General features: G+C 35.3%; 1 protein-coding gene across 4 annotated transcripts in view; it reads left to right on the forward strand.

Annotated features, from left to right (window-relative positions):
- Nucleotides 1-20719, forward strand: part of SCN3A (sodium voltage-gated channel alpha subunit 3) — a 116881-nt gene extending 96162 nt beyond the window's left edge. For 2 of the 4 annotated variants that reach the window (XM_037044551.1, XM_037044550.1), the window contains exons 22-29: nucleotides 7317-7439; nucleotides 9670-9702; nucleotides 9950-10222; nucleotides 13026-13079; nucleotides 13916-14053; nucleotides 15264-15368; nucleotides 16722-16992; nucleotides 17508-20719. In XM_037044551.1, the coding sequence (XP_036900446.1) occupies nucleotides 7317-7439; nucleotides 9670-9702; nucleotides 9950-10222; nucleotides 13026-13079; nucleotides 13916-14053; nucleotides 15264-15368; nucleotides 16722-16992; nucleotides 17508-18703 (2193 nt within the window). In that variant the 3' untranslated portion in view covers nucleotides 18704-20719. The remainder of the gene's footprint in view (nucleotides 1-7316; nucleotides 7440-9669; nucleotides 9703-9949; nucleotides 10223-13025; nucleotides 13080-13915; nucleotides 14054-15263; nucleotides 15369-16721; nucleotides 16993-17507) is intronic. The other 2 variants (XM_037044553.1, XM_037044552.1) reach the window with 1 other exon arrangement.
- The last annotated feature ends 4667 nt before the right edge of the window (nucleotides 20720-25386 follow it).

Below are 25386 nucleotides of genomic sequence, written 5' to 3' on the forward strand. Positions count from 1 at the left end.
TGCTGCTCATGAACCTTTATCCTGATTGATCAAGGGCTCCTCAGAACCCCCACCGCTTGCCCTACTGAGGTGAACTGAAGCAGAATAGGAACACTTTCTGCATGTTATATGTATTTGCATTTGCCAGCAGCCTCTAGAACCTAGTGGTCCCTGCGTTACATTTATTCTTAATATAGTGGCATCCTCAATAACAAAGCTAGAATGATTAGTAGTAGCACAATAATATGCCTAGCACTTCCTAAGCACTTACTGTGCGAATGGCTTACAGTGTAAAGTTGCTGCTAAAAGCGCTTTACATATGTTAACTCATTCAGTCTTAAAAACTCTATTAGAAACCATAATCACTCTCTTTTTTACAGATGGAGAAACTGAAGTGCTTAGTTTCTCCATCTGTAATTAAAGCAAGATTGTTACTTGCCCAAGTAAACATAAGTAATAAGGTGCCAAGATGGATTTTGCACCCAAGTAGTCCAACTTAAATGACTGTGCTCCTAACCCCTATAATACAAAATGTATTATCAATATCTCTTTTTAATTATAAATTATTTGTTAATCCTCTTAACAATCCTGGGATGTAAGTCTTCTTATCTCTGTTTTGCTACTGAAAAAATGAGGTTCAGAGATGTCATACACCTAGTAAGTGGCAGGGCTACCTCTCCCTGGTACCGTGCTGTTTGCCCCGCCTTTCGTGGTGGAGCACAGAGCTATTTGAGGCATTGTTGTGCACTAGACAGAGTTCCCACATTACACTCCACGGTGGTGGATGAAAACAATAAAATGCCTTGCTATGTACATACCTGTCTTGTTCAGCTGGAGCTTTTGTGAATAGATTATCCAAAAGAATTTCCAAAGGAACAGAATAACTATAAATTATTAGCATTTCATATCAATTTCTGGTCTCTCTTCAGACATTCTTCTGTGTAAACTATCTATATGTGTTTTGGCTTTGTCTATAAATGTCTTCTGGTGGGAATGATTAGCTTTGTTCCTTTTTTTGGAAGGATTTAATTCTCTTTTAACATCATTAATTTAAAAAAAATATCTTGCTCACTGGCCAGGTTTAAATAAATAATCCTACTAACAGTATAAAATTCTATATTCCATTCTTTAAAAGATCATGACTTTTAGCACAGAAATTCTAAGTTTTTAATTGTAGTCATTCCTGAATTCACAACTTAAATTTCTAAATGTTTCGCAGATAATGCCTACTTTTACTCCTTCATTATCTCCCCCCTACAATCATGTATTTTTTCCTGAATTCCCTGTTTATCTGATGGTTGTATATCCATAAAACTAAACCAGATGTCATCTTCAACCTTTCCTTCTCTATGTCTCCTCAGAAGTAATCAATTAGCAAATTCTCCATGTTACCAACTGAAATATGAATTGAGGATCCAGGGCCTCCCCTTTAACACTAATACCATCATGACTAACTGGACCAAGCAATGACTTATTAAATGTTATTCCTACCTCCAGTTATACCTTCATCAAATACCTCCTGTAGTAGGATGCCCATGACACCCTGGCCTGTGTGGCTCAGTTGGATGGAGCATCGTCCCATGACTGAAAGGTTGCAGCTTCAATCCCTAGTCTGAGCTTGCATGATCCCCAGTCTCAGCACACATGGGAGCCAACCAGCCAGTGTTTCTCTCTTACATTCATGCTTTTTTCTCTCCCTTCTTCTCTCTAAAAACAATGAAAATAAGAAAAGTCTTCAGGTGAGGACAAAAAAGAAAAGAGAAAAAAGAAATATGCCCATGGCTCTTTCTCTTCTTAAAGCTCTTCCTGAGAGATACCACACAAACTCACCAGCTAGGATTCTAAACAGTGACATTCATGGAGGATAAGAGCTCTCTTATATGAAATTAATGACAACTAACCTTTCTCTTAATTCATTTAATCTTCACAACCACTGAAGCAGCTACTGTTATCCCAATTTTGTAGATGAGGAAAATCACTATGTAAAATGACAAAAACAATTCTTATTTCCCCCACAAATTGTTAAACCTGAGGATAGAATCATAGTTACATACCTCATAAACAGAAGTATTTCCCAGTACTGTATTTGATTAAGGATGATGCATTCATAAATAAAAATACTATGATTTGTCTTTTCAGCATGAATAACATATAGTGTTATTTTGATCTAATCATCTTGAAACTACTGAATTCTAGAACTTCAGACAAGGAAGTGAACTTAGAAAGTCCTCATTTTTAAAACAATTGTGTTTGCAATGTTTACATGAAATCCCTGTGGAACCCACAGCCCTGAGTGCCGTTTAGCCGTCTATAATACTGCACCTCCAGAATTCACTCATCTTTCCCCAGGATGAACATGTAGATTATCTCCAGCTTCCCACTGCCACAGAACAAAAATAAAACAAACAAACAAAAAAAAGGCAAAATAACCAAGATATTTCTTTTTATATAGGTTGTGAGCGTTGTGGATTTTCCAATTATGTACAGAGTTAGAGACAGATAAATAAACGGTAGAAGCCAGAGATAGAAGTGGAAGGGATGACGAAGGCAAAGGGATGTCAGAGGCAGCCCCTGAGTTACAAATCCCCCTTGCATAAAAATGAGCTCTCATTCCTGACTGACAGTGCATAGGAACTGTCTTACTTCTCACAGACACTGGGCATCCTTCACTCCATTCCTGCCACAAACCTTACCCATCCCAGATGTGCAACTCCCACCATCTCCAGAATCCACCACCTCCCATCTTCACCAACAGCCCTTTTCCACCACTGCAATGGTAGCTTTGTACCTGACCCTCACCACTATCTGAGCCCCATTTCAGCAGTTGCCTAGCAGATAGGAAACAGGAGTATTCTGGAGTGAAATGGAGGAGGTGCGCATCTAGCAATCCCAAGTTCCAGGGGCCCTTGCTCTAAGAAATATTGAGTTAGTACATGTGCTATGGAAACTCTATGGCACTATTAATAAAAGAAACCCCTCAATTTCATTATGTGTTGAAGAGGCTTTTGTGGTCTCACAATGTAGATTCTTGCTTCTATGTTCTAACTTATGCTGCAAATACAGATTTTACTCTAAAATGTGGCAGTGTATTATTCCATTCTGCTCTCAGGCAGAGCTGGAGAGGTGAGTGAGTGAACTCAAGAGTGTTCAGCTTTCCTGTAGAGAGACTTTCAATCAATTGTTTTCAGTGCCATCCATTTGTTTCCTGTACGAGAGGAAACTGGTACCTCAGGTCCAGAGCCCTTTGAGAGTTCATTACCGCAATTTGACTTCTGAAGGCACTTGGGTTTCTGTGTGGTTGAGAAAGTGAGCATTCCTATGCTCTCCATAGTCCAGAATTTTGTTATTTTTATTATATTAAACTTATTGGGGTGACATTAATAAGATTCTACAGGTTTCAAGGGTACATTTCTATAACATATGATCTGTATACTGTATTGTGTGCCCACCACTTAAAGTCAAATTATCTTCTGTCACCATGTAGCTGACCCCTTTTACCGATTACCACCTCCCCACACCCCTTCCCTATCGTAACCACCATACTGTGGTCTGTGGCCATGAGTTTCAGTTTTCTATACCACATATGAGTGAAATCATATGGTTCTTAGCTTTATCTGACTGACTTACCTACTTAGCACAATATCCTCAAGGTCTATTCTGCTGTCACAGATGGCAGTATTTTCTCTTTTCTCTGGCTAAGTAGTATTCCATTTTGCAAATGTACCACATCTTTATCCGATCCTCTATCAAAAGACACTCGGGTTGCTTCCATGTCTTGGCCACCATGAACAATGCTTCTATGAACACAGAAGTGCATATGTCTTTGCAAATAAATGTTTTCAAATTTTGTCAGTAAATACCCAGAAGAGGGACTGCTGGATCACATGGTAACTCTATTCATAATTCTTTGAGGACCCTCTATAATGTTTTCTCATAGTGGCTGTACCAGTTTACATTCCTACCACCTCCACAACCTCTCCAACATTTATTACTTGTCTTGTTGATAATACCCATTGTAACAAGGTATCTCATTGTAGTTTTGATATGCATTTCCCTAATAGCTAGTGAAACTGAGCATCTTTTCATATACCTATTGGCCATTTGTATGCCTTCTTGGGAGACATGTATGTTCAGGTCCTCTGCCCATTTTTTGATTAGATTATTATTTGCTTGGTGTTGAGTTGTATGAGTTCTTTATGTATTTTGGATATTAATGTCTATAATTTTTAACTCTCCTCTTTGTTCTCACATTATTTGGATTCCTTTGCATTTCTTCAAGTTGAATTTCAATAGGGAGTTTAAATGCATTATTCAAACATAGATTAAAATGAAAGTCTAAGAAATCTGCATGTTTACTGTTTGTTTAATGACCTCTTGGCACTGATTTGTAATAGTTCTTTTTATATAAGAAACTTTACTATTTGTCACTGTAGTATATGAGTATTTTCCCTATTTGGGCTTTTGTCTCTTGATTTTGTTTTTTATCATGTATACATTTTTCATATTGATTTAGTCAAATTTATTAGTATTTTTCTTCTTGATTTTTCTCATGCTCTTGAAGACCATTTCTTTTCAAGATCATTAAAATATTTTTTGTTCTTTCCAGTTTTATAGATTCTGTTTTGTTTCTTCATCCATTTTTATTTTGTCTTTTTATTTTATTTATTGATTGTATAGAGACAGAGAGGAAGGGGGTCGTGAGAGAGAGAAAGAAAGAGAAAGAAGGAGAGAGAGAGAGAGACATCGATTCGTTGTTCCTCTTATTTTGTGCATTTATTGTTGCTTCTTGTGTGTGCCCTGATTGGGGATTGAACCTGCACTGTTGGTGTATCAGGACAGTGCATTAACAAACTGAGCTGCCTGGCCAGGGCCAATTTGGTTTTAATTTTTGATCAGTCTGGAACTTATTTTGGTGTAAGACGTGAGGTGAGGCACTAATACTGTTTTCCTCAAAATGTTTTCTCATTTAGGTTGTTTTTATCTCTTATTCAAAATGTTACTCTTATCCACTTGCTAAATCTTGGTATGTCTTAGGCCTAATTTAGTTTTATTTTATTTCATTAATTTATTTTCCTTCTAATATGACAGCATTAATTATTGTAAATTTGTAGTTCGTTTTAGTATAGGAAGAAATTTTTCCTCTTCACTGCTCTTCATCTTAAAACAATATTTTAGATTATGTTATTCTCCTTTTAAATGTTTTAAAGTTTGCATAGTTCTAAAAGATACTTACATAAATGGTAAAATATAAATAATATATTAGTATGTAAAATAATTTTATTATTGTTTATAGTAGTTATCACTTTATTCCCTTATTTTGCTTTTGTTTTATGAGATCAACAAATATATATCTGTGAATAATGACTTTTCCATGTTTTCTCATTCTTATAGCTTCCATTTCCTTTCTAAGACATTAATAATAATGTTGATAGTGGGGATATTCTTTTATTTGTTGTTTTAATGGGAATACTTCTCCATTTTGCTATAAAAATTATGCAAGTTTTTACATGTATTATCTGAATTTATAAAGGTAATCATATGTTTTTAATCTTTTGACTGTTTATGTTGACCTTAAAAATTATCTTTAGCCATTTAAAGGAAAATAAATTCATATCACTTGTTTCATTAAGCAATCACAAAATGCACTATCTTCTTCAGAACCATGAATCCCTCCTGCATTTTTCCTTTCCTTCTCAGCTTAGCTGCCATTGAAATGTGGAAAAATGTGGATGCCAACTAAACCACCCTGGGGACATCTAGCACAGACAGTTTTTTCACATAGTATTTTCTTTGTACTGAGGTACCTAGAGTCATGTAAATTTGTACTAAAAATTTAGTTTGGGGCACAGGGATTCTGTTACAGTTTGTATATATTACCAAGAGTGTCTTTTATGTTTGGCACAAAAGAGATGAAGATTAATACATTATGTATTGAAAATTTGGGGGCAAATTTGCTGATGTGGAAAAAACTGAACTTGCAAACAAAAGGCCTAAATTCCAGTTATGAACGTGCCCCTTGCTACCTTTCCTTGGACTAGTCACTTGGCTACTTTGAGACAGAGATAATGACTAAAGAAGACCATTGCAAGATGTAAAGCAGCCTATTCATTGAGGACATTATTTTCAAATTTTAATTATATTGCAAACCATTAAAATTATTTACTTCAAAATTACCTTTAAAGCATAATACAATTTCCACAGTAGTTGATTCAGTGACATGAGTTTTTGTGCTACACAAAATGACGTGAGGTCCACCCCAAGAAGGGTGACTCAGTTATGCCCAGCTTCTCTAGCAACACACACAGACACCAGTTTGAGGTGTCTCACCTGGAGGTTACATGCAAGTGGTAGGTGCCTCCCAGCCTTTGAACCCACAACTTCCTACCCTGCCAGTACCTTCAGATTCTGGCCATTATCCTTTTCTTTCCCTTTCAAAGCATGAGCTTCCTTATTTCAAGGTCTTGAAAAATTTTGCAGCCATTTATCTTTAAATAAAGGACCTGGGTGTGGGAATGAGGAAAGTCTTCAGTAAGAAGCTTCAGAAACATAAAGAAGCTGTCAATTCCTCCTGAGGTGAAGGAGCCCAGAATAGAGAAGCCTGTGTGTTCTCAAGTAACCTCTCCTCTTTCCAGTCTTCTGTGACAGCAAACACTAGACAGAAATGAATAGCCCAGTAAATGAGATGAATGCTAAATTAAACAATGAGGGGACGGTGGCTCTAATTGCCTTTGAAGCCTCAGTTCTGGTTCTGGTGTCATCCTTTAGACCATGTGCCCTTGAGTAGTTCATTATTTTCATCCACCCTCAACACATTGTTGGGGAGGATTCATTTAGATCCATTTTCAACATCCCTTTTCTGAAGAAATGAAGCCCTAAACCCCGCCATTGGATGTACTGACTCTATTGCATGGCAAATGCCTCCACTATGCAAAACCAAGATACTGCATAAATTCAGGAGAGAAGACTGATTTCTAATGATGTTAAGCACAGATCTATGGCACCTGGAGGATATGGCTTTCGTACCAAATCATTAGGTTTACACACACACACACACACACACACACACACACACACACACTGCATGGGTGAAATATCTGCTTCGAGGAGTTTACAAATGTTTATGAAAATGGGCAAGCACTCCTGTTTCATGGGTAAGAAAAGCAATAGTATGAGATGAGGCTCACCATGTGAGATGATCCCACCATGTGGAAGATAAAAGCTGCCAAGGTATGTCTGAAGTTTTATGTGGTTGTCATTAAATAATAAACACCATGTGCTGTGCCTTCAGCCAACAGCTTAATTCTTGTTAGACTGATGAATAATTTTTCCTTTTGTAGGTTTCTTTGGTTAGCTTGGTAGCCAATGCTCTTGGCTACTCAGAACTTGGTGCCATCAAATCCCTCCGGACATTAAGAGCTTTGAGACCTCTAAGAGCTTTATCCCGGTTTGAAGGCATGAGGGTAAGAAGAATAAAAGCTTTCTGGTGATTCATATCAAAATTAAATGTAGATAATGATTTAGACACAGAGGGGTGCCATACTCTTGAAATTTATTTCATAAGATTACAAAATTTCAGAGCAGGACTCAGAGATCACCAAACCTAGACTCCTGAAATTGAAACAGGCATTCGAAAAGTTGTCTGTGGCAGAATGAGGACCAGAATCCAGGTCTTCTGATGAAAGTTCAAGGATGTTTTGACAACATCCATAAACCACGTGATCCTATTTCTTTCTTTTTATTGCTTATACACTTTGAAATGACTATTTACTACTGACATTCACCCTAGAAGGGTCTTTTTCTTCTTTAATAGGTAGTTTGATTCCTCAAAAATTACTGGTAATGAATGAAAGGTAAAATGGGCTTTGTGTGCTTTTACTTCTTCAATTAATGTCAGTGGTAAAAAATATCTGTTGTACAAGAAAGCAACACTAAATTGTAGCCTCTGACAAAATCTATATTTCTTAAGCAAAGTAGGAGGTTAAGATAATTAAACACTTCAGGCAATCCCTGGGGTTTGTTTTATAGATCTCCTTTTAAGTGAGCATTCTGAATGAGGTTGACTTTTTCTATAGCACTTCTATTTCCCTCTCCAGGTCCCTTCTTTAGTGTGTATTTTATGCATCTAAACATAAATTGTGCACTTCTATACACACTGACTTGCCATGGCCCTCAAAATGCTATTGAGCACAAAGGTCAGCTTTGTAGAATCCAGCTTGCAAACGCCCGTGGCTATTGAATTTGTTGTAGGTCATAGAGCTTTCTTTTATCTTAAGGGGTGGTTTGTTTGGGCAATAAAAACACTTCAGCCTTGGCTTTGAGATTCACTCATGGGGGAGAATGAAACCACTCTCCAGACTTTTCAGATCGCTGCAAGAAAGAAATACTTGGTTTTACATTATAATTTTATTCCACTGAGACTTGATAATGTCACAAGACGAAATGTGTAAAGTTATAAAATTTCAGGTCCTTTTCACTCCCAATTTTTGCCATTACTGACATTACTTAAGCCATCATCGGGTTGTATGATTTCATACTAATAATTTATTTTTGAGGGGATACAGCACTGAAACAAAACAAAAAACATATATTTGCTCTAATCCAAAAAATATTGTCATTTTCACTGCAGTCATATGCCAGAATTAACATTCCAGCTATAAAATATGGTAAAATGTGTCATGAATTTATTTGATGTCAAGAGAACTTGTGGTGGTCATTTTACAAAAATTTTAATAGCACCCTGGTTGGTGTGGCTTGGTGGATTGAATGCTGGCCTGACAACCAAAGGTCACCAGTTCGCTTCCCAGGCAGGGCATATGCCTGGGTTGCAGGCCAGGTCCCCGGCTTGGGGGGTGTGAGAAGCAACCAATATCTCTCACACATTGATGTTTCTCTCCTTCTCTTGCTCCTTCTCTCTTCCTTACCCACCCTTCCTGTCTCTCTAAAATAAATTAATTAAATCTTAAAAATGTTTACTAGCAAAAAATCTGATTTAAGTGTATTTGACTTAATTTCTAAAAGAAATAAAATATTAGGAGCCTGTGAAATTATTACCATTTTAAATTTAAGGTTGTGATTTCAATTTAAAATTCCTTGGTGTTGATTTCTAAAATAATATCTGCAATATTTTAAAATTAATAGTTTCATTTAATATATATTCTTACAAAATAGTACAGTATAAGCCAGATTCAATTAGATAAGAAAAGATATTGCTGACAGCCCTAGATATTTCAAAATACATCTTAATCTCTTCTGAATTTAATGAAAGGAAATGTGACTTCGTTTCTCCTTAATGAAATAGGTGAGCCTGGTGAAGCAACTTGTGCCCCAAAGTGAACATTTAAGAGAGTTGGAATAATAATAATGGGCACATATTCAGTACTTTTATGTCCAGAGACAAATTCCATCTCATTTCCTAATTTAATATACTTTTTAAACTGAGGTTTACCAATAGGAGCCAAAAAGGACCTTGCAAGCTCCTAATCCCCTTCTCATAGCCATGAAAACTTAACTTATTCTGAGGATATAGATTGAATACATTATTAATACTTTGCTTACTTGTAAGGGTTTGTTTAATCACATTTTCAAATCATCAATCACTCATTAACACTCTTGAAAATTAAAATATATTATTGAAAGATGATTATTTCCTCTGTTGATATTTAATATATCTTTTTTTCTTTTTTTCCCCAGCATGCATTTTCTGACTCCATCTTACTTTATCAGGTTTTGTTTCTCTCTTTTCATGCTTTGACATATATTCCTTTTAGCTTTTAGCTTTTAAAATCCTCTAGCTTTTTTGTTGTGTGACTGTTTGTTTTTCCTTACAAATATGTCCTAGAAAACATCAGAGGAAACAACTTGTCCACCTAGATTTTTATTTAACTCTTTTCACACCCATTTTAGTCTTAAATAAATGAAAAGAATGTTTTCCACTTTAACCATTGGTAAGCTTCCTTATCCTCATTTCCAGGTCGTGGTGAATGCTCTTGTTGGAGCAATTCCCTCCATCATGAACGTGCTGTTGGTTTGCCTCATCTTCTGGCTGATCTTTAGCATAATGGGGGTGAATTTGTTTGCTGGCAAGTTCTACCATTGTGTGAACACAACTACGGGTAACATGTTTGAAATTAGTGAGGTCAACAATTTGAGTGATTGTCAGGCTCTTGGCAAACATGCTCGGTGGAAAAATGTCAAAGTAAACTTTGATAATGTTGGTGCTGGATACCTTGCATTGCTTCAAGTGGTAAGTGGCTACTTTGTGAGTTTTTAAAACATTTTCAAAATGTTCCAAGTAAGATCATTTCTCTGATGTTCTTCTGTTTGAATTATTAATATCTGACAAAAGTGGTTGATAATACCTATACCATAAGCTTGATTTGACTGTAAGGAAGATGTTTTACAGTTATATTATTTTTAAGCATTTTTAATTGTTGTTTAAGTACAATTTTCTGCCTTTCCCCAATCTCTCCCCACCATCCCACCCTTCCCCCTCCCTCCCCCACTTCTACCCCCTCTTGTTATCATCCATGTGTCCTTTATAATTGCTCCTGCAAACCCCTCACCCCTTCTCCCCTTTATCCTCTACCCTCTTCCCTCTGGTCACTGTCAGCCGGCTCTCAACTTCAATGTTTTTGGTCACATTTTGCGTGCTTGTCCATTTTGTTGATTAGGTTCTTCTTAAAGGTGAGATCATATGGTATTTGTCTTTCAATGCCTGGCTTATTTCACTTAGCATAATGCTCTGCAGTTCCAACCATGCTGTGGCAAAGGGCAGGAGCTCCTTCTTTCCGATGCATAGAATTCCACTGTGTAAATGTACCATAGTTTTCTGATCCATACACTTACTGATGGACACTTAGGTTGCTTCCAGCACTTGGCTATTGTAAATTGTGCTGCTATGAACATTGGGATGCATAGGTTCTTTTGAATTGGTGTTTCAAGATTCTTAGGATATAATCCCAGCAGTGGAATTGCTGGGTCGAAAGGCAGTTTGATTTTTAGTTTTCTGAGGAAATTCCATACTGTTTTCCATAGTGGTGGCACCTGTCTACAATCCCACCAACAGTGCACTAGGGTTCCCTTTTCTTCACAATCTCTCCAACACTTGTTTGTTGCTTTGTTCATGGTGGCCGTTCTCATCAATGTGAAGTGGTATCTCGTGGTTTTAATCTGCATTTCTCTGATAGTTAGCGATGCTGAGCATCTTTTCATATTTCTCTGAACCCTCTATATGTTCTCCTTGGAGAAATGTCTGTTCAAGTCCTTTGTCCATTTTTAACTGGATTGCTTGTCTTCTTAGAGTGGAGTTGTATGAGTTCTTTATATATTTTGGAGATCAAACCATTGCCCAAGGTATCATTGGCAAATTTTCCCATACAGTCGGTTCTCTTTTCATTTTAATGCTGTTTTCTGTAGCCATGTAGAAGGTTTTATTTTGATGAGATTCCATTTGTTTATTCTTTCCTTTATGTCCCTTGCTCTAGGGGACAGATCAGTGAAAATATTGCTGTGTGGAGTATCTGAGATTTTCCTGCCTATATTCTCCTCTAGGACTCTGATGGTGTCACGACTCATATTTAAATCTTTTATCCACCTTGAATCTATTTTTGTGTATGGTGTAAGTTGGTGCTCAAGTTTCATATTTTTCCATGAAACTGCCCAGCTCTCCCAACCCCATTTGTTGAAAAGGCTATTTTTACTCCATTTTATGTTGCTGCCCCCTTTGTCAAGTATTAATTGACCAAAGAAACTTGTGTTTACTTCTGGGCTCTCGATTCTGTTCCATGTGTCTGTTCTGATGCCAGTACCAGTCCCAGGCTGTTTTGATTACAGTGGCTTTGTAATACAGTTTGATATCAGGTATTGTGATCCCTTCTACTTTGCTCTTCTTTCTTAAAATTGCTGCAGCTATTTGGAGTCATTTATGGTTCCATACAAATTTTTGAAGTGTTTGTTCTATATCTGTGAAGTGTATCATTGGTACTTTAATAGGTATTGCATTGAATCTGTAAATTGCTTTGGGTAGTATGGACATTTTGATGATGTTAATTCTTCCAATCCATGAACATGGTATATGTTTCCATTTATTTGTGTCTTTCTTAATTTCTTCTTCAGTGTTATGTAGTTTTCTGAATACAGGGCTTTTATCTCCTTGGTTAGGTTTGTTCCTAGGTATTTTATTTTTCCTATTGCTATATCAAATGGGATTTTTTTCTGATTTCTGTCTGATATTTCTTTCATTGTTGGTATACAAAAATGGCTCTGATTTCTGGGTACTGACTTTGTATCCCGCTGTTTTGCCAAATTTATTTATTAGGTCAAGCAGTTTTTGGTACAGTTGTATTATAATGTATTTCCCTTAGTGTTCAGCTTTTAGTGCATTTTAATGTGATTTTATATTTTTATTTCTTGTTTTTTCTTGTTATATTATTGAGCATTACTGTGATATTAATGCATTTCTAAGTTTTTGCAGCAATCATTGCCAAAGAAACAATTTAATGTATTAAAATAATATTGTATATATTGTAGTAATGAATTAAATGCATTATTAACCATATAATTAACTATACCAACATGTAAAGAGTATGGTTCTAAAATGTGTGAAAATGCAAATTTTATTAAATGAATTTCAAAATGTTTAATGTTTAATAATTTTGACTTAATTGACAGTATATTAACTAATTATTGATGAAAATGACTGAGCTGTGTTTAACATGCCATAGGTTTGAATCATAGAGCTTGACTTTTGGCATAAAAGGGATTTGAGACTGAAATGGGAGTTTTATGAATCAAGCATCAAGTTCAATTTTAGTGTAGAAAAAAAAAGGAAAGCCTTCCAAGAAAAACAATGAAAACAGTTCCAGACTCAAAATAAAATCTTATTCTATTTCAGTTTCATTTTTGATTCAATTCATTTTAATCTCTTTATAGAACATTTCATAATATTCCACAAAAAGTTATTAAAATAACACTCGTATTTTCATATAGTAAAATGCATATTCTTAGACTAGGTTCTTAAACAGAATTCAAATATATGTTGTTTACAGGCTACATTTAAAGGCTGGATGGACATTATGTATGCAGCTGTTGACTCACGAGATGTAAGTATCACTCAAATGCTATTCATAGCTACTAGATTTTTCATGATGAACATTTGTGCTAATTTAACTGAAAAGTCCAGAATTTTATATTAAATGTTATCAGAATAATTAAAATTATATGTAGAAATGATCATCATAAGACAATACACTTAAATATAGATCATTTTGGTTGACATGTCTATTATATAATATTATATCTAACATGAAAAGTTATCTAATTGCATGAATTAGAAGACATAATATTGATCCAGTAAATGAGACTCGTAAGAGTAAGAAAGATGCTCAGTCGGGTAGCAACTTGTCTCTCCCCATCCCCAGAGAGTATGATAAACCAGGGTCTGGGAAGCAGCTTTCAAAAACACTATGATAAAAGCAAGCAAGTTTCAGGGAAACTCAATTTTTGAAATAGGAATAAAAATTATTTCTCAGAACATATCTGTTTATGCTGTATTTTCCTGATAAAAGTTGATGTTCTGTTACCAAAACCGTATTTCCAAGAGCTGGTATTTCCAAACCTAAATTCAAAATACTGCACAATATGCATATAATTAATAATAGACTCAAAATGTTTTCCTTATTTATATCACTGTTGTTACTCTAAATAATATGTACAAATAAGCCACAATGGGAAATCAGATGCAAGGACAATCACAAAAATTACAAATTTCATTATGCTACATCATACCTATTTGAAAAAATGAATTGTTTGTTGCAGAATACTCTCTGAGGGCAAGGGAAAAATAGCTCTATATGAAATAATACTACTCACTAAATTGTTCATTTAGTTTAATTACTTTTTGTGTTTTTAAATATTTAATATTTTCCATATTATTTAGGTTCAACTTCAGCCTGTATATGAAGAAAATCTGTATATGTATTTATATTTCGTCATCTTTATTATCTTTGGTTCTTTCTTCACTCTGAATCTATTCATTGGTGTCATCATAGATAACTTCAACCAACAGAAAAAGAAGATAAGTATTCCTCAACTCTCACCTTTCTCCAGTCTGTTATACATGGATGCTCGGAGTCATGATACATTTTGATCATTTGATATTCTTTTCCATTCACTATATTGTCAGTTCAGCTGCAGAGGATTCCAGTTCTAATAATCTGTGCCTTCTCTCCAGGTTCATCCTCTGAAAACCTGTTGTAGTGTCTTTCTGACCCCAAAAATGTGACCACAGCTTCCAAATCTCCAATGGGGCTCCATTGCATTATCTGTGCTTATGGAGCCTTTCAGGCATTATCTCCACCTAGCTTTTCATCTTCCTTTACTCCTATAACACATTTTCTATATCCACTTCCCTACTCTTCAGTCACTGTCCACCCACCATCAACATGACCATTTGCTCCACACACAGCTGCATGGATTCTTCTGCCCCTTTCCGAGCAAGCCATGTTCTTCTACCTTCCTAACTTTACAAAGAATATATTCTCTTCCTTGAATGCTTTGTTTGGCGAGCCCTCAATCATCCCTTATGATCTAGCTTAATAGTAGCCTCCTACATGAAGTCCATTTCCGAGCCTTGGGATTTATTGCCTCTGCAGCGCCTGCACTGCCTTTTTGCACACAGACACAGTGTCTTACCTAGCTGGGTAATTCTGGTACATTGCCTGGTACATTGCTAGCAGCTATTCTCACACGAGGAGCTCAAAAACTGTTGAGTAAAGAAGTAAAACTGTTAGGGTCGCCGGTTTGATTCTCAATCAGGGCACATGCCTGGGTTGCAGGCCAGATCCCCAGTAGGGAACACATGAGAGGCAACCACACATTGATGTTTCTCTCCCACTCTTTCTCCTTCCCTTCCCCTCTCTCTAAAAATAAATAAAAAAAATATTTTTGAAAAGAAGTAAAACTGTAAACAGTGAAATAGTCTAAGAAAACATTTTTCTTCATGAAAATATATTTGAGATCTCTGATCCTGCTTTTAAACATAATATAATCAAATTAAGATCCTGTACTAACTAACCAGAGTTTTATATGATTATGGGTTTTACAAAATATTAGAGTACTCAGCATTTCACATGGATTGGAAAAGTAGAATATATGAAAATCTGTATGAAATAGGGTAATAATCCATTTAAAAAACTAAGAATTAAAGGAAAGACCCAGTAATATTTTCATAAAAGTGTGGTATAACACATGTTGAGATTGTAACCAATTTTGTTCTATATCTTTACTTTGGAGGTCAGGACATTTTTATGACAGAGGAACAGAAAAAATACTACAATGCAATGAAGAAGCTTGGGTCTAAGAAACCTCAAAAACCCATACCTCGGCCAGCAGTAAGATGACTCATTTTCTTTAACATTCTAAAGCTGTATTTCCATATGATGAAACTTCCATATGGCCAGTGCTCTGGATGAGAACATATTGTGTGATATCACCAATACATAATATGGACTAATTGTGAAGTCCGTATTGTGTAACACAATTCACAACTGCTACACTCAATAAGACACTCAATAAGAATTACTAAATTCCTAGTAATTTAGTAAAACAGAGGAATGTTCTCCACGGTTTGTTGGTTGAAAGCCGCTAACTAGGAGTTTCCGATAACTGCTTCCCAAGCAAGTTAATGTCCCTATGACTCCTATCACTGCCTACAAAGTGCCAATTCCTGCTTCTCTGATCTTGTTATAGGTGCCTTCTTGGCCATTTATGTAGATGGAGTTTTTCAGATTTCCCAGCCTACACCCATGGTCTTTCTCTATGCTGCTTGTTCTCTGTATTTTTATGACGAAAAAATACTTAACCTGTTTGGAAATGAAAAGGATGTCATCAAAATAGTTTCATGAAATACACAAAAAAGGGCATATTTGAATGCATACTTTGTAGAGCTTCATAATTATAGCAAGGCATAATAATGATGTATTATGTTCACAGACCCATACACTAACTCATCAGTCCTCTTAGATGAGTACATAATAGGAAAACTGATGCCCAAAGAAGGTAAATATCATACCCCAAATTATAAAGCCTGTCAGTGCTAGACCTTGACAAGGTCTCATGAATTCTATAAATGACTTCACTTCATATATTTAAGAGTAGTTATAGCTGGTAGGAGATGAAAGGAGGAGGTGCAGGGTAGACAAAAAGGCATGATCCTGCTTTTACCAAAGGTCATTTAAATACACCAGTTAAAAGAGGCCGAATTAAATAGAAAATTACTGATGTATTTTATGGGAGAGAGAGATGGAAAGAAGATAGCACCATTCCTAAAGTACTGAAAAATGAATTGGGGTATTCACTCATCTATAAGTCTGTCTATATTAACCTACTTTGTAAATCATGATTACTAGTCATCATTATTTTTTGTAAAAATAATCATAGTTCTTAAAGTCAAGCAAAGCCCATATATATTATTAATGAACTGCTACCAATTTATACCTCATTCAGTTTTATTTTCCTATAGAACCTAACTAAACCTATCATGTTTTATTCTTGTCATATGAAATTATTTCATTTTTTTCTCTTTTTTAAACATGAAGATAAATGGAGCACACAGAATCGTTTGGGGTATGTGAGGAGTGTACACATCTCATGGCCACTTGTGGAAGAACTTCCACTGCAATTTTACTGGATCATTATTCCTGAAATATGCATATTAACCTTCTATCACCTCTCTCTTTTTCTAGAACAAACTCCAAGGAATGGTCTTTGACTTTGTAACCAGACAAGTCTTTGACATCAGCATCATGATCCTCATCTGCCTGAACATGGTCACCATGATGGTGGAAACTGACGACCAGAGCAAACATATGACTCAAGTTTTGTACCGGATCAACCTTGTGTTCATTATCCTGTTCACTGGAGAATTTGTACTAAAGCTTATCTCCCTCAGATACTACTACTTCACCATAGGCTGGAACATCTTTGATTTTGTGGTGGTTATTCTCTCCATTGTAGGTAAGAATGTTTTTGTTACAGGGAAGGCCGAGTTGTAGGATGGCCCCTCAAGGCCTGAGAGCTGTGTAATATGGAAATCAGATCTGAGAGCCATAATGTGTGTCGATCTAAAGTTTAATCATCTTGTTCACGTTCCTGTAACTGAAAAATGTTGGTATTCAAAAATAGAAAACAATATATTTGGCGATTTCCTAAACAATCTTTGTAACTGGCACATTTCATATGTGATGATACCTGTTCACAGCAATTGAATATGTGTAAACTTAAATTGCCATATCACTACCTGAGCTTATTTAATTTGTTACATTTTTGAAAACTCTATATTGGCTTATGCCATTTTGGAAGAGTTGTATAAAACTATAATCTTTAATTGCTAAGTTAGGGAGTAGATCCAAATATCTAGCAAAGGTTTATATTCATAACAAATTTGTTGTTTTCACAGACCTTGAAAAGATGAAGTATTTATTTAAGCATAAAATACTCACTGGTTAGCTGTTTTCTCTGTTTTCCCATAGGAATGTTTCTGGCTGAGATGATAGAAAAATATTTTGTGTCCCCTACCCTGTTCCGAGTGATCCGTCTTGCCAGGATTGGCCGAATCCTACGGCTGATCAAAGGGGCCAAGGGCATCCGCACGCTGCTCTTTGCTCTGATGATGTCCCTTCCTGCCTTGTTTAACATCGGCCTCCTGCTCTTCCTGGTCATGTTCATCTACGCCATCTTCGGAATGTCCAACTTTGCCTATGTTAAAAAGGAAGCTGGGATTGATGACATGTTCAACTTTGAAACCTTTGGCAACAGCATGATCTGCCTGTTCCAGATTACCACCTCTGCTGGCTGGGACGGATTGCTAGCGCCCATCCTTAATAGCGGACCTCCGGACTGTGACCCTGAAAAAGATCACCCTGGAAGCTCAGTTAAAGGAGACTGTGGGAACCCATCTGTTGGGATTTTCTTTTTTGTCAGTTACATCATCATCTCATTTCTGGTCGTGGTGAACATGTACATCGCTGTCATCCTGGAGAACTTCAGTGTTGCTACTGAAGAGAGCGCAGAGCCCCTGAGTGAGGATGACTTTGAGATGTTCTACGAGGTGTGGGAGAAGTTTGATCCTGACGCCACCCAGTTTATAGAGTTCTCCAAGCTCTCCGATTTTGCAGCTGCCCTGGATCCTCCACTCCTCATAGCCAAACCAAACAAGGTCCAGCTCATTGCCATGGATCTGCCCATGGTCAGTGGAGACCGGATCCACTGCCTCGACATTTTATTTGCCTTTACAAAGCGTGTTTTGGGTGAGAGCGGAGAGATGGATGCCCTTCGAATACAGATGGAAGACCGGTTCATGGCATCGAACCCATCCAAAGTCTCCTACGAGCCCATCACAACCACTTTGAAACGAAAACAAGAGGAAGTGTCTGCTGCTATCATTCAGCGTAATTTCAGATGTTACCTTTTAAAGCAAAGGTTAAAAAGCGTATCAAGTAAATATAACAAAGAGGCAATCAAAGGGAGGGTTGACTTACCTATAAAAGAAGACATGATTATGGATAAATTAAATGGGAACTCCACTCCAGAGAAAACAGACGGAAGTTCCTCTACCACCTCTCCTCCTTCCTATGATAGTGTAACAAAGCCAGACAAAGAAAAGTTTGAGAAAGACAAACCAGAAAAAGAAAGCAAAGAGAGAGAGGTGAGGGAAAATGAAAAGTAAAAAGAAACACAGAATTATCTTTGTAATCAATTGTTTACAGCCTATGAAGGTCAAGTCTACGTGTCAACTGCTCCCAGAGGAGGTCTATGCCAAACTGACTTTCAACAAATACTCATGGTCAGTGCCTATAACAAGACAGTGGCCGCTCTGTCACTACAACTCTGTGAGTCAGGGTATCAACACGGACAAAAGGTTGCTGTTCTCATTACCAGCTGACACTGCTGAGGAGAAACTCAATGGCTACCTAGACTGTAAAGATAGTTGTGCAAAGTGATCATTGTAACTACACCAAACACCTTTAGTACAGTACTTGCATCCACTCTATTTTTAACCTCCATATCTGCCATATTTTTACAAAATTTGTCCCTGGTACCTAATTCATAGTTTATTCATAATACGATGTCGCTATTTTTGTAAATGAGGTTTAAGTTGAGAAGAAAGTATATGATCCCTCTGTTCCTATCCCAAAAGTTTCTCAAATAATCAGACAAAATTGTTTTGCCCAAGAAATAAAATTCTAGCTCAAAACCAGAAACAAAATGCTAATGTCAACAATTTCAGGTACTTCTATTATTTTCTAAATGACTTTAATTTTGAAAGTGTTTCAGCCTATGTTTCTTTATGTTTGAACAGTTATGTGCCTGTAAAGTCTCCTAATTTTTAAAAATTATTTTTATGTAGAGTATTCTGTTTCAGCAAGTGCAAATTTTATTCCAAGTTCCAGAGCTCTATATATAATTTTGGTTAAATGCTTTCAAAGAAAAAGTAATCTAATAATCTGTTCTAGAAAGATATAGAATATCTAAAGTATTGCTTTAGTATAGTTGTTTCACTTTCTGCTGAAGTATTGCTTTGCCATCTTCTGCTCCTAGCAAAGCTGACATTTTATGTCAATTAAACACCCTCTGTTATGTAAATAGTTATTTTTTCCTGTGGTGCATGTTTGGGCAAATATATATATAAGTATATATGCAGCCTGATAAAAAATCTTCTATTAAATCAAATATGTACCACAGTGTATGTGTCTTTTGCGAGCTTCCAACAGGGATGTATTCTGTACCATTCATTAAACATAAATAGTTTGAAAGACTATCACTGATGCATGTTAATATTGCTTATGCTGCTCTATTACTCAATCCACTCTTCATAAGTCTTGGTAAGAAGTCACATGTCGGTGGTAGAGTGAATTCAACCAGCTCTCTGGCTAGTATGTCAAACAGAATAGCTTACAGGTATTTAAAAGCACTTTTACTTTTGCATTTTTAATTTAACTTGGTGGTTGTGTGGTGCCTCTCTAGATTTCAAGGAAACACATGACACTGCCTATTGTCAAAACCTATATTTCATATTTTGCTAAAAATATGTCCAAAACTTGTTTAATTATAAATAATGTAAAAATATGATCAATTTTATTTGTCGCATTTTGTACATAAGAAAATTATTTTCAGGTTGAAGACATGGCAATTTATTTCACTTTATGCTTTTGCTTTTTATTTTTAATCACAATTCCAAACTTTTGAATTCATAAGGCTTTTCAAAGGATAATTTCCTAAAATAAAAGTTAGACACTGGGTTTTGTGAATTTCTTTGTTATAATATATTTTCTATCATACCAATAGTAGATACATTGGTCAAAAACTCAATCCTAGGTCATTTTCTACCAATTATGGTTGCTCAGTATAACCCTTTATTCATGGAAGGTTTTTTTTACTCAACTTTTGTAGTATTTGCTTATGCAAACTAGTCTTATTTTTTTAATTCCTGCTGCACTAAAGCTATTAGAGATATAACTTGGGTTGTGTCTTTTCTAGCCATAAAAAAGTGGCAAAATTGTGCAATTACCTAAAATGATATCATTTTTTTTGCACAAACCAAAAATTTAATGTTAACTCATTTTACAAAACTATTTACTTGTAGTGTATTGATGAACTGCATGCAGGGAATTGCTATTACTAAGAAGAATGGTGAGCTACGTCATTATTGAGCCAAAAGAATAAATATTTCATTTTTTATTGTATTTAATTTCTTGGCCTCTTTTTTTATTGTTGGAATTTTAAAATATATCTTAATAAAACCTGCACTTGACCTGGTATCTGTATACATAAAAGTTCGCTTAAATTTTATAACAGCGTACTGCATGATCCACCAAGCAGTACTATAGAACAAGGACTATTAAAAACAGTTTTGTGAACTTTTTGTGTGCAAAGTGTCAAACCCATGTTCTAGCTTAGGTACCATAACAGTAATAGTAACCCCCTATAATGATTGTCAACTCCAATTAATACCTTTGGCTAAAAGCATTTTAGTCTCCACTCCTCTCAGTGTAACTGATACCATCTCTAAATGTTTTGGCAGTTGATAAATTTTATATACTTTGTTTTTAAATGCATTTTAGGAACTCCTATTTAGAGATAAAATATTAATGATGCAGTTGATTCAGTATTTATATTAACTTTTTTTCAGGTCCCTTAGATTAATGTTATATCAAAACCAAACAACACTTCAGTTATAATGTATATTTTTTAACATGAATTGGATCTAAGTATGCATTTCGTATTTAACTCTAACCCCAACATAAATGACATAAATTCATTGAATTCATTGAATTCATTGAAATTCATTGGCTTCTTTCTGTTCAATTTTCAGATCTTGACAATGCCACACAAAAGTTAATATTACTTTGTGAAATCCTTAAATTTTTATGTATTCTATTTTGTAATTGTTAGCCAAGCAACCTACTAATTGATATAAATTAAATCTAAACGATCATCTTCCAAAATAGTCCAGAGAGTCAGTATACATTTTAAAACATTACTCAGATAACTTTAAATAGACAAAAACACATTCAGCCTTGACTTTAACCCCATTGAAAGTCTTTTTTTTCCAGACACAAAATAGCCTTTATTGTATGATTTTATTTCTATAAAATGCCCATAATAGGCAAATTCATAGAAGCAAAAAGTAGATCTGTAGTTACCGGGGTCTGGGAGCAAAGAAAAGAAGAATGATGTGTGACTGTAGAGGAATATGAGGTTTCTTTTGAGAGTGACTAAATGTTCTCAAATTAAATTGTGGCAATGGTTCCACACTTTTGCAAATATACTAACCCCCCTGAATTATATATTTTAAATGAACAAATTTTATGGCATGTGAATTATATCTCTACAGAGCCATTATTAAAGGAAAGAATTATTGGAGGCTCTTTATCAAGTGTGATTTGGGTTCAGTAAGTCTGGAGTGCGGCCCGATTTTCCTGGGGACCACACTTAGAGAAACCAGTCCCTACATCAGGGGCTCCCTAATGGCCAGCATCAGAATTACCTGTGAATCTGCTAGTTAAAAGTCATTAAAAGTCTTCTTGACCTCAAATATTTTATAGCACAAAGTTGAAGAATGTTTCAAATAATTCAAAAGATGGCATTGTTTCTTCTTTGTGACCTTACAGATTTCTAGAAGTTACACCTGATATATAATCAGAGATTAAAACAAAGATATCAGTAGTCGTTTGTAAAATTGTCTGGAACCAAGTTACTTCTAGATCATTAATTAACATTTGTCACAAAACTTGAAGAAGTTGGGCTTAAGTTCTGCATTCCTAGAGTATTTCTTTTAATTACAAAAGAGTAAAAAATGCTGCCCTAGCTGTTGTGGCTCAGTGGCTTGAGCTCTGGCCTGTGAACCAAAGGGTCACCAGTTCTATTTCCAATTAGGGCATGTGCCTGGGTTTCAGGCCAGATCCCCATTGGAGTGTGCGTGAGAGGAAACCACACATTGATGCTTCTTTCCCTCTCTTTCTTCCTCCCTTCCCTCTTTCTAAAAATAATAAACAAAAATCTTTAAAAAAAGAATAAAGATGTACGTCTTTCTCTTATAAGATCTAAAATGTTTTATTGTTTTCGCAGAGAAAAGCATGAATGATTTGATGCATCCAAACATTTGTTGCTATATATTCCTACCTTTGTGGGCAGTACATCTCCTCTACTCTTCAGAATCTCTCTGTAATTCTCTATAATTCTGTCAACATACTGAATTACATATCTGAAGCCTTCTAAGCCAGCCAGCCAGCACCCCATTATTGAGAGGTCAATTTTCCCTTGCTATTATGGAGTAACAAAAATACTCTGGATAACTTGCCTCTCACATATCCCACTACTATCATCTGTCACTAGCCACCACTCCACGGCTCACGCTCTCTCCCCCATGGAATCACATTACGCAATGTTTTGATATCTTTCCTGTCTCGTCACATGCTATTCTCTTTGCCTGAAGTGGCTCTCCCTCTCCTTCCCCCCACCCCAGCATCTTTTAGGAACCTTCCTCAGATTTCCCCAAGTACAGAATATATCTTTTGGGGAGAATATATCTCCCCAAAAGAATATATCTTTTCTCCTCAAACTTCCTAATGTGCATCAGTGATGCTGTGTATCGTAATGTGCTGCATTACCTCCTCTGCATTTATCTCTTCTGACAGAGTGTATGTATCCCAGGTGTGAGGCACATCTCATGAACTCTTTCTACTCTTCTGCTCTTTATCAGCAGTGACTAGCAGAGCATCAGTAACTATCGGTATTCAGATATATTACTAGTATAATTAATTTTTGCACAAATACACAAAAATATTTAAGTGCCAAATGATAATACTGGTACATTTTTTCAGTCCCAACTGTGAATGACTCAAATTTATTGGCATCTAAATTCAGATAACCCATCTTTATTTTACAATTAGTTAAAAATATATAAATATATTGGAACGATACCCTTTAACTGTAGTTTACAAATATCTATTACTTAATAGAAAGTACTAAAACAAAAACTTAATTTAATTAATTTTCTTGGTGAAAGAATAGTTACTATTGAATTGTTTTCTATCAGAAATTGTTGCATGGTTAAAAACAGATTTCAGCACCTTAATCATGTTGATATTCTGCATTTTTGATCATTTATGAGTACACTTTAGATAACTATCTGAAAACATTCTTATCACAAAATATATAAAAACAGGAGGTGGAGAGGGCTGGGAGTGGGCTGGGATGGGGGTAAAGGGCAGAAAACTGCTTGAACAACAATTCAAATTATATATATATATATATATATATATATATATATATATAAAATAACATATTTTAAGAGACCATTTTAATGTACGGTTGAGCGTACAAGAAAGTGAGGGAAATTCCCTAGGGCGGTTAGAGAAAGGTGAGCAAGTGCACCGAGCTCTCAGGGTTTCTATGGATGCCAGTGACTGTAGCTTGGTTTTAATTACCTGTGTACAGGGAAGGGAAGACAAATACTGTATCCAATTAGTGTTAGAAATCTTGAATAAGTTCAAGACCAACAAAAAGCTACACACTTAAAACATTTTAAAAAACTAGCCTTGCAAAAGTAGATAGAAAGGCAACTTGGCAAGCAAACTTCTGTGTCTTATCTTAGCCCTGGGTTTATGGGGAACAGAAATCTCTTAACATTCATAGCCATAGGCCCAGAATTCACCTGTACTTGGCCAAAATCTATATTTTTGGCCTAGTACAAAATACTACAAGGCAAAAATTCAATTTAAAATAGACATAAATTCCTAGTGGTTCAAGGCTCCTGGTAAAAATGAACTGAAATCCTTTCTGAAAGACCACAGTTCAGCCCAGGCCTCAAAGACCTACCACAAATAAAGTCTGAGAAACATGAACTCATAATAAGAGAAATAACCAACTAAACAATAAGAAAACAAAACTGCAGAATGAGAGCCGAACATATCCACAGTCTTCAGACATGAGATGTAGGTATGTTTAATAGTATTACAAAATAAAAGAGGAATTAAAATGTAAATAATGAGAGATGAAAATTATGAGGCACTCTTGAAGAATATTATGCCACTTCTAGAAATAAAAAGTATAATAATTGAAACTAAAACAAAATATAAGATTTAAATAGCAATTTACATGGATGTCATTAAAAGAAATCGTGAATTAGATCTGAAAAAGTTACAAATAAAACAGCATAGGCAAACATACAAAATACATAAAATACCTTAAGAGAAATTAAGCAAGTTGTAAAAAGGTATAACATCACTGTAATCCCAAAAGGAAAGTTAAAATATAAGTGAATCCAATGTATGATTAGATATGACTAAATATGTTTTATTATTGATAATCGACAAAATCCTAACATTCAGGTATTATGAAAAGTCCTAATCAGGATAAACAAAAGAGAACCATACTTGGGTACATCTTAATAAATTTCACACCAACAAAGCTCAAGAGAAAATCTTCAAAGTAAAAAGAAAAGAAAGACAAACAGAGTAATTTGAATATAACAGCAATAACAAAAATATGACAAAAAATGCCTGTTAAACAGGTATTTTATACACAGGAAAACAATCATTAAGAATAAAGAGCATATTAAAAACTTTTCATATAAACAAAAACAGAGATATTTCATTACCAATATATTCTGAAAAGAAACAAAAACAACAGAGATATTCTGAAACAAAAACAGAGATATTTCATTACCAACATATTCTGAAAATAAATGTCTAAAAGATATACTTGAAGAAAAAGAAAAATTAGTTCATCAGAAAGTCCTAAGATGCAGAAAGGAATGTTGAGGCAAAACACAAAACAATATTACAAATCTATGATTAATAGGATAAAGTTAAAAAACACTGATGGCAAAAAGCAAAAATTATTTTT

Source organism: Sturnira hondurensis, unplaced genomic scaffold (genome assembly GCF_014824575.4).
Source record: "Sturnira hondurensis isolate 20B ecotype Veracruz unplaced genomic scaffold, ASM1482457v3 Scaffold0004136, whole genome shotgun sequence".
In the NCBI taxonomy this organism is placed as follows: Eukaryota; Metazoa; Chordata; class Mammalia; order Chiroptera; family Phyllostomidae; genus Sturnira; species Sturnira hondurensis.